The sequence below is a fragment of the Atta colombica genome, unplaced genomic scaffold (assembly GCF_001594045.1).
Source record: "Atta colombica isolate Treedump-2 unplaced genomic scaffold, Acol1.0 scaffold30, whole genome shotgun sequence".
In the NCBI taxonomy this organism is placed as follows: domain Eukaryota; kingdom Metazoa; phylum Arthropoda; class Insecta; order Hymenoptera; family Formicidae; genus Atta; species Atta colombica.
The window spans coordinates 1,256,902-1,266,971 of NW_017259404.1; the positions used below are offsets into that span (position 1 = coordinate 1,256,902).

The following is a 10,070-nucleotide window of genomic DNA, read 5'->3' on the forward strand; positions in this document are numbered from 1 at the left end:
TTTTAATGATCATATGTAATGTACTTTAGATATATGGTGTCAGTCGAACCATTTGTCTGGAAGGATCTGCAGAAAACTATTTCCATGACGAAATTATTGAAATGCGAGTCGCGATCTAAGCAAGATTCTACAGAACCATTTTATATACAGGTCGTTTTTATAAAATATATATATATATTTCTTGCTTTAGACATAGTTTCATTCGTTTAATAAAGTTGACAAATATTCTTAGTAGTAAATAATAGAGGAATATAGAATATTCGTTTATGCAGGCTGTGGGAGAGATCGAGCAGGTATATTTTGAGAATACTACTCGTCATACTATGGCTAGTACTGTCTACAATGTACATCTATACCCGTCTATATATCTGAAAAACTTTCTACCGATCGACATCATCATCTGTTTGCCTGGCACAGTTCAAGAAAACTTGCTCGAAGCAAGTGCCTCTATGCAACTTCCTACAATTGATCTAACCAAGTCAAGCATAATAATTAAGGTAAAACATATATCAATTAATAAAAATTTAATAATTATTATTAATAATTATAATTATTAATTATTACTTTTTATAAAACATAACATTTGCGATTTATTTATTTAAAATCACATTATCGAATAATGTGTTATAGCTACCCAATTATCTGGAGAAGGATTGGTCATGCAGAGGCGAAATCATGGCGGATCCACCAGAGTTCGCGGTTTGGTCGTTTGAGTCTTTCGACAGCGCGCAGAAAGTGGTTCTGGATCTTGGAATGCATACGTCTTACAAACATGGTTCGATTGTCATGGCGCTGTATTGTCCCTTCTGGATGCTGAACAAGACTGGTTTAATGTTATCCTATAGAGTATGTGTTTGCATAGTTTCGTCGCTTTTGATAACTTTACCTCTGCATACAGTTTGTAATTGATTATTATCTCTACTTGTCAAAGAATCTCGAAAATTTCCTAAGATTTTCAAGTCTCAACCGCATTTTACAGAGAACTTCTTTTGCATCAGCCATACATTGTAGAATTCTTTATTGATATGCATTTTTCTTATGTCAAATAATACTCTTGTATTAATGTTTGCTTCCTCGCTCGATCTTCACCTTTCTTATGTTCCTGTTAGTGTATCGCAAGACTAACCATTGCATCTTGCCATTAGTCTTGTATTCAACATGCTCCATTATTTTACAGAAATCAAGTAAGATTGGCAAAGAGCACTCGAGTCCGATAAAGGTAGAGATTTCCTGTTATCGTGCTGCATTATTGTGCTTCTCATAAATAGCCATCTTGTATATTATTAGCAAAATTAGCTCTCAGAATTTTTTAATTCTACGCTATTATTGTATGGAAAGAATAATTTTGCTAAAGTATTTAAATATTTAGCTAGATGCAGATCTAAAAATGATTTTGTTAAACTATCAAAATAATGTAGGACGCTTAAATAGATTGCTAGAATATTGAAATTTTTTGCAGCATTACTCACGCTTAAGTTTTCTGTACAATTATTTTGATGATCCAACAGAATTATTTTCCAATTTGTATCTATCTAATTTATTAAAAATTTTTTAATATTTTAACAAAATTGTTCTTTTTGTGCGAATTGTTAATAATTATACACATTTACACAATTATATAATAATTATACAATGACTTCTAGAACAATTATACATCGCTTAAATCAAATCAAATTTTTTTTATTGAATAGACGTCGATATTCATCACTTTATTCGTGAAAATGTATGTGTAAACGTCTTTCAGAAATTCGTTTCTGCTATGAAACCTCATCGACAACGCGCACAGTACAGGAAGAGGAAAACTCGCGCGGTGACACATCGCTTTATTTCAATATTATCGCTGTTCTCGCTTGTGTCCGCAAGACTTAATCATTGTCAAATAACAATCGTCTAATCGGAACTGAACGGCCTCAAACTGTGTTAGATTATCATTGTATTAGTCGATCAATGTGTCGATTTTTACAATTGCATTTTTTCAAATATAAGTCATATAAATTAATAGTAATTAGCTAACATCATTATGTATAACTGTGCTTTATTGCACACGCTACTTATTTTCTGTTTTCTTAATCCTCTCTATTTTTAATTAATTTTTATTTCTATTTCTTTTAATAACTGTATTTTTAAATATGTCAATCTTTCCTCGATCGTTTCCTCATTTTTAGATATAAAACATTCTGATTGCAACGCAAAATCGACAAAGTTTGTATAACAAGCTAATATTATGGAGGTGTTAGTTATTTGTTCTTAATTGCATGATGTTTCGAAGGTATTTTTGATAAATTGAACGTCGAGATTAATTTATATCGATTGCTGTTTCCAGACAGCAGATGATTTCTTGAATATCTTGTATCATCCAGAGCATTTCAAGGGACCTATTCTATTCTCGTTCCGCTCCAAAGCTTTCTTTGGCAAGAAGAAAGCCATGATCAGAGTAGAAGATGGAGAGTGGTCCGACAAATTTTCCATCGATGTCGCGGGTAGCGAGGGTGTGGTGACCTGTAAATACAATGGAATGATATATCAGGTTCTTATATCGTTAATTTTTATTCTTTTTTTTTTGTTTACATTAAACGCATTTAACGCATCTGTTAACAAATTAATAATAATATAATATATTTAAGATAAAAAATAGAGAATAAAACAAGAAATAAATATAAATAAAGCTCTCTAGTTTTTCTGTTACAGATCGGAGTACACAATCAGCTGACATACAACTCGTTGACCAAACAGATCACGTTTACTCCATACTACATACTTATTAACAACGCAGATTTTCTTATAGAATGCCAGGAAGGTGACCGACCAGCTGATCCGATGATCAAAGTAGATATAAGAAATTCTATTACTATAGAAATCTTTTAGTGAAATATTGCACTACAATATCACTGCTGTATGCCAAGGTATCTCCTGGTGAATGCGCGGCACTGTGGCCTCGAATCGAACATGATAACAAGACTCTAAAGGCTAAAGTCGCAAGTCAACCCGAGAAAACCGCGGCATTTATTTATACCGACAGTCACACAACTCTGCTGAAATTGGACAATAAGGTAATGAAACATAGTAACAAAGGGTAATAATTAACTGTACACATAATTTATTTATGTGCTGTGAGCACAATTAACTAGAATAAATAATGAAATATTCATGTTTTGTACTTCTAACAAAATATTTTTCATAGTACGGAGGAATCAATATAGATGTCCAAATCAACGAGGGTGGCGTTTACATCTCCATGTCGGCCTACGTCCCAGGCAACGCGCCAGCTATGATCATCAATCATACGCCACATACTATCAATCTATGGGAAAAAGGTTCTCTCAACGTTAGGTAAGTTGGGAATACACCGGCGAGATCATTAATTCTTGATGAGTCAGCTGTTTTTTTTTTTTCTTAAATAATCACCTGAGGATTTTTGTATCCTAATGAATTAAAATTATTATTATTATTAACAATAATAATAATTATTATTATTATTAATATTAATCTCAAGTTAAGCAAAAAGGTTTGCGGAGAATCACTCTGTATATTTATTCGATATGAACCGATTTGTACGTTGACAGATCCGTGCAGTCATACAATAGAATGTTTTATACCTGGGAAAATCCGGCAGGACCACGAAAACTGGTGTGGGAAGATAACAATGGCAAGGAAATCGAGGATAATCTTCGCAAGGTAAACAGAAGATGAAAAGCAAGCAGAAATATTCATAAAAGCGAATGAACATCATTCTCATTTCTTTTCCAGGATAATCTCGGTACTTTCCAACTACCGGAAATAGACGAGAAACTATTTTATGTTTCATTCCTAGACGGTACTCAGAGAGTGCTGCTATTTACTACAAATTTAAAGATTGCTGAAGATTGTCAGCTTGCTGGTGATCTGGAAATAATTGATCAGGAAATCACATTGAACATTCACGGCATTGGATTTTCTCTTGTGAATAACATCACCAAGTCCGAATTGTTGTATATGTGCATCGCCAGGTAAGACTGCAGTCTTTTAATATTAAATTTTATTTACATGTACTTTTTTAAAAGTAATTTTTTAAAATTAAAATTATGTTTTTATTGGGAGTACAAATTAGTTCGATCCGTTTCCCTAAAGATAGCTCCAGTTTTTGTGAATGGTTCATAGTGACAGCTGATTTGACGGTTTCAGAGAGGTTAAACATCTGCTAATAATATTCAGTTTATATCGCTTTGAGTTTCATACAAAAATCTTGATTTTTACTGTGTTTGTAATGTCGAATTATGCGTTAACCAAGCAGCATTTGCGGGAGGATTTGATTTTCTGCTTTAATTGGAAAAAAAGTGCGAACTGAAGCCCATCGAATGCTTGTGAAAGTTTATAGTGACACTGCTCCAACTGATAAATCATGTAGGGAATGGTTTCGACGTTTCAAGGATGGAGATTTTCAGCATTAAAGACAAGCCTCGCTCTGGACAGCCAAAAAAATTCGAAGACAAATAATTAGAGGCATTATCGAAGAAGATCAGAGTCAAACGCAAGAGGAGCTTGCAGAATCATTGGAGGTAACTCAACAAGCCATTTCTGTACGATTGAGAGCCATGGGAATGATCCAAAAACAAGGAAATTGGGTGTCTTATGAATTGAAACCGAGTCTCGTTTACTATGAGGTGCTGAAACCTGGTAATTCCATTACGGGCGATCGGTATCGGCTACAATTGATTCGTTTGAGCCGTGCATTGCGAGAAAAACGGCTGAAATACGAGCAAAGACATATAATTAATAAATGATAAAGTTATTCTTCTTCATGACAACGCTCGGTCTCATGTCGCTAAAGTCGTAAAAAATTATTTGGAAATGCTTAAATGGGATGTTTTATCGCGCCCGCCGTATTCTCCAGACATTGCTCCTTCTAATTACTGGTTGTTCCGAAGGATGCAGCAAGTCACCGGTTCACTTCTTTCGCAGAAATCGAAAATTGGCTCCAAAATTGGCCTCCAAAGAGTCATTTTTTCGAGATGGAATTCGAAAATACCTGAGAGATGGGCAAAAGTAGGCAGCGATGGATAATACTTTAATTGATCTGTTCATTCATTTTGTTTTGAAATAAATGCACAAAAAAACGGACCAAACTTTGTACTCCCAATAATATAATTTTACTTTTATAATTTTATTCATAATTATAATTTTTACACAATAATTCACAAATATAAATTTAATATTATTTAACGAAATGATAATTATATACTCTCTTCGTATAATTGTGTTACCATGTAAAATTAATGAAATTCTGTATTATAATCCAGCTCAGGGATCATATGGGAGACGCGTAAGTCGATTGGCAGTCGATGGCGAGCATTAAGTGTTAAGGAAGTTAATGCTATCGAAGAGGGATATCAACGATACATTAGGGAATTGCAAATCGGCAAAATGGACGCGGATTATCGGATAATGTTGGACCCAAAACTAATGGTAAAACAAAAAGTTTTCGCTTTGAAGTTTTTAAGGCTTGGATCTAATTTAATTTCTGGATTAATTTCTGGACCACAAGAAGCGTTTATCGTTACTTAATTTTTTAAATCATTTTTCATTATATCTAGGTGGATTATTTAAATATGGAAATGCTGAGGCCGCATCGTAGATACATGAGACGCACCTTTCAAACTGGACTTTGGCTGCAATATCGCACTTCAGCGCATCAGGTACAGCTGCATGCAAAGATCAACAAACTTCAGATCGACAATCAGTTGTCGGAGTGTGTTTTTCCAGTTATATTAGCTCCAGTGCCACCGCCAAAGAGTGTCACGCAGAGTACAGGTATTATCCTTTTGATGTGAAAAACACTTTTATTGCATCCCCTGTAATATGCAATTTTAATCTTCAAGTATAGATATAGATTGTTTGTACCTAAGAGAAAATTTTAGTTAGTAAATCAGTACGATTGGTACTATGAGATTCTAAATTGTAGATAAAAAAATTTGGAATCTTCTACCGATCCGGTTTAGTTGCATTCTGTACTTCAAACAAGATTCTTTAGAAATCTGGTTTGTAAAATACTATAATCGAAAGTTAATCATTGTTTATTTATGAAAACATAATTCCTAAATTTTTTTAAGAATTATGTATCTATTTTTCTCATTTATGTATCTTTTTTTCCTATTTTTTGTGTATTTCTGTAGTCATGAAACCTTTTGCGGAGCTAAGTATGGTCAAGCGCCTATTGGAGCACAGCACTGTGCAACAATTCCGATACTTCAAAGTTCTCATACAAGAATTTCATATCAAGGTGGACATTGTCTTCATAAACGCGATAATGGGCTTGCTCGAAGCGAACGAAGTCAACGACGCGGAAGAGGTGAGATGCGAGATATTGCGTCTTATTTAGATCGTTCTGTAACATATAGATAATCTTGTTTGTTTGTTTCAGAGTGCTTTATTCCGTAAAGACATGAAACTAGTCGATGAACCATTAATGTACCATGTCAGTTTGATCACCACGGCCGAGCAGAAGAACTTTTTCGATCTACTACACTTTTCGCCTCTCAAGGTGTGTCACGTTTCAATATATGGATACAAAAATGTAAATGCTAATTATTATTTGACAGGTAAATCTTTATCTCCTTTTTCTTTTTTTGTTCATAGATACACATCAGTTTTTCAATGACCGGAAGCGGAGGAGGGCCCTCCGCATTGCCGCAAGTATTGAATGTGCTTTTGCAAGGAATTGGAGTAACGTTGACAGATATTAACGATATTGTGTTCAAGTAAGGCCCTTAATTAGTACAATTTACAATTAGTACAATTAAAAATATTAAAAATTACAATTAAAGATATTTAAAAGCATACTAGAATTTCTGAAGTAATTTTCTTTGTAGTCTGCGTATTGTACAAATTCTGAGATTATAAGATTCTAAGTATTCTTCTATTGATACAGATTGGCATACTTTGAGAGAAATTACGTGTTCATGACGCATAAACAGCTCGTCTCTGAGGCGAGCACTCATTACGCGGGCCAAGCAATTAAGCAGGCCTATGTACTCGTGCTGGGACTCGATGTGATCGGTAATCCATATGGACTTGTGATCGGAACTATGAAGGGTATCGAAGATCTGTTCTATGAACCCTTCCAAGGAGCCATACAGGGTCCAGGAGAGTTTGCCGAGGGTCTATTCCTCGGAGTGCGCAGCATGTTGGGCCATACTGTCGGCGGAATGGCGGGCGCTGTATCGAAGATTACGGGAGCGATGGGTATACATCTTTCTCCAATCTTTTAAATTTTGCTCTACTAAAAAAGTTGTATTTTTACACTCGCAAAAGATAATATTAAACAAGAATTTTATATTATGCTTAATTGTCGTAATTTTTAGCATTTGACAATTTTGTATTTTAAAATATTACAATATTTATTAATTTTGTTACGTTTTTGCAGGCAAAGGTATAGCTGCTCTAACCTTTGACAAAGATTATCAACGAAAGAGACAAGAACAGCTCAATAAACAGCCCGCCAATTTACAAGAAGGTCTTGCACGAAGCGGAAAGGGTTTAGTAATGGTAAGATCGCAGATGAATTATGTTAATTATTTAATTTAATATATTTATGAATTTATTTATGTTATTTGATAGGGTGTAGTCGATGGTGTGACTGGTGTTGTAATGAAACCTTTATCAGGAGCGAAAGAGGAAGGAGTGGAAGGATTCTTCAAAGGGTTTGGAAAGGGTGTTGTTGGACTTGTCACTAGGCCTACTGCTGGTGTTATTGATTTTGCAAGTGGTTCCTTTGGAGCAGTTAGACGGTATTGTTAATTATGCAAAAGCAATCTTAATTAATGAATAAGACAATTAACTAAAATTTGGAATTGTTCAGAAATTGATTGTTAATGTATATGGGAGATTATCTTCAATTTATTTCAGAGCTACTGAATTAAATGAGGAAACAAAGAGAGTACGATCGCCCAGATTTCTGCAACCAGACAGTCTCGTTAGGCCATACATAAAAGATGAAGCCGAAGGCAACAAAATATTGCTAGTAAGAGTTCTATTTTTCTAAGAGTTCGTAACATCTTTCTTTTATCTTCAAAATTGTTAAATAAATTTTTAAATGGTTTATTCTTCGTAGATGCATTCTATTATAATAGTACATTTTTATACAAAATACGTATTATGAATTTGTATAGGATTATATTATAAAAATTATAAATAAATGAATAAAGGAAAATTAAGATACTCCATAAAGAAATATTTTTTATAAAAATTATAATATCTTTGTAAAAAATTATATAGAATTAAATTTTATTATCTTATATGTACGAATATTCTTGTTATATACAACAAAGTTTATAATTTATTATATAAGACTTCTTTTTCATAGGAACTAGAAAAGGGGAAATATGCGCATACAGATGTTTATGTCTATCACGTATTCATCAATAAAGACGTGCTTTTATTCACCGACAAAAGATTATCGTACCTTGAACGTAGTGATTTGTTCGGTGGCTGGAGGGTTAGTATTTATTACATTGATTTTGCTCGTTAGTTTTCTCAAAATAAAAGAACTAATGCATATATGTTTTTACCATTTTTTTTTTTTTTCAGATTGATTGGAGTCACACTTGGAACGAATTTAGTGAATCGGCAAAAGTCGTAGAGAAAGGTGTACAGATTTTTATTAAGGATATTAGTAAGAAAAAGAAACTCGGCCTATTCGGCAGTACATCTCAATCAAAAATACTTTTAATATCAGATTTTAATATTAAACAGGTATGTACCTTGTTACATAATTTCACAAAAGTATTTTCAATGGAATGTCATATTATTTTACGTTATTTGTTATATATATTTTATTATTTCATGAGTCATTATTTTTTCCATAGTTATTGTGCAGTAAAATACAAGAACAAATTAATCAATCTAGAGCATAACGCAATGATGCGTAAATGTGAAAGATAAACATTCGAGCAATTTCGAGTTATATCAGAAAAGAAAACAAGCGAATGAAAAGGCAAATTAAGCTTCTTTACTTCCGGAATGCTTCGCGAACGCAAATTCGCACAGTTTTTATGCACGTTTTCTACAGACTATTCTATTTATAAGACTGATACTGCGTGATCGCAATAATCAGATAAAAGGACGTTACTTATATAGTGAAAGAATGAAGAAATTGAAAGAACGTAAACAAAGACGTAAGAATATAAAGGTACCAAAAAACTGAAAAGACATACGGGATATACTTTTTTACTTTACTTACCACGCAGTTGTTCAGAACTTTTATGTTGTCGGTATTATTATCGAGCGAACAACGTTAGATTGGCACAAAAGATTTGTCACAATCTATCAAATAAAACTGAGAAAACGAAATTATGTAACTTTAAAATTATTTTTATGTTGATTAAGTATATATATATATATATATATATATTTTTTTTTTTTAATTGATTGATCTCTTAAAAAGATTTAAATCAATTCTTATTAATTTTATGAAACTTTATGGGAACTTTTATAGAAAAAAAATCTTTTGTGCCAAGATATATCGCAAAAAAGAATAGTTTTTTAAATTTATATTTATAGAGTATCGCTTCGACACGATTAAGCGAATCATTTTAGTCATGCAAGAATTACTATTTCCATTGTATTGTTAAGAGCTAGATTTAGTACGATCAGGAAACGGAATCGATTGATCGAGCGAAATTCGAAAGTAATTTTAAGACAACTAAATAAATTGTACAAATTGAAGTGAACTGAACTGACAAGAAACTGAATCTCATTTTGATGAAAATGAAATTAAATTAACAATAAAAGAACAATAAAATTATTTCTACGTACTTGTTGAAATATTGTGCAAATTTTTTATAGAGAATCCGGTAATTGATATTGTTTTTATATTTTTATGTAAGAAGTTAGTTTACCACGCATCGCTAACTTATCGCATTGTTAATCGCATTGTAACGTGAGCGTCATCATTAAGTGATACGTATGTTAATTGATAAAATAATAATACGCTTAATCTTCCTGCTAACGAAAATGTCCAATGAAAATAATGAGGGATTTGTTATAAATCTTATATAGACGCATTATTAAAACGTAATAAATTTTATTATTGAGCT

General features: G+C 32.7%; 1 protein-coding gene across 2 annotated transcripts in view; it reads left to right on the top strand.

The window, feature by feature from the left end:
- Positions 1-9,317, top strand: part of LOC108690242 (vacuolar protein sorting-associated protein 13C-like) — a 25,406-nt gene extending 16,089 nt beyond the window's left edge. Inside the window, exons 21-43 of one of the 2 annotated variants that reach the window (XM_018197429.1) lie at positions 30-150; positions 273-497; positions 631-846; positions 1,178-1,219; positions 1,745-1,810; positions 2,324-2,527; positions 2,689-2,826; positions 2,904-3,050; positions 3,182-3,330; positions 3,564-3,675; positions 3,748-3,986; positions 5,277-5,442; positions 5,571-5,787; positions 6,150-6,325; positions 6,398-6,517; positions 6,613-6,734; positions 6,905-7,218; positions 7,400-7,521; positions 7,594-7,763; positions 7,882-7,996; positions 8,339-8,470; positions 8,563-8,727; positions 8,841-9,317. In XM_018197429.1, the coding sequence (XP_018052918.1) occupies positions 30-150; positions 273-497; positions 631-846; positions 1,178-1,219; positions 1,745-1,810; positions 2,324-2,527; positions 2,689-2,826; positions 2,904-3,050; positions 3,182-3,330; positions 3,564-3,675; positions 3,748-3,986; positions 5,277-5,442; positions 5,571-5,787; positions 6,150-6,325; positions 6,398-6,517; positions 6,613-6,734; positions 6,905-7,218; positions 7,400-7,521; positions 7,594-7,763; positions 7,882-7,996; positions 8,339-8,470; positions 8,563-8,727; positions 8,841-8,888 (3,526 nt within the window). In that variant the 3' untranslated portion in view covers positions 8,889-9,317. The remainder of the gene's footprint in view (positions 1-29; positions 151-272; positions 498-630; positions 847-1,177; positions 1,220-1,744; positions 1,811-2,323; positions 2,528-2,688; positions 2,827-2,903; positions 3,051-3,181; positions 3,331-3,563; positions 3,676-3,747; positions 3,987-5,276; positions 5,443-5,570; positions 5,788-6,149; positions 6,326-6,397; positions 6,518-6,612; positions 6,735-6,904; positions 7,219-7,399; positions 7,522-7,593; positions 7,764-7,881; positions 7,997-8,338; positions 8,471-8,562; positions 8,728-8,840) is intronic. The other variant, XM_018197430.1, reaches the window with a different exon arrangement.
- The last annotated feature ends 753 nt before the right edge of the window (positions 9,318-10,070 follow it).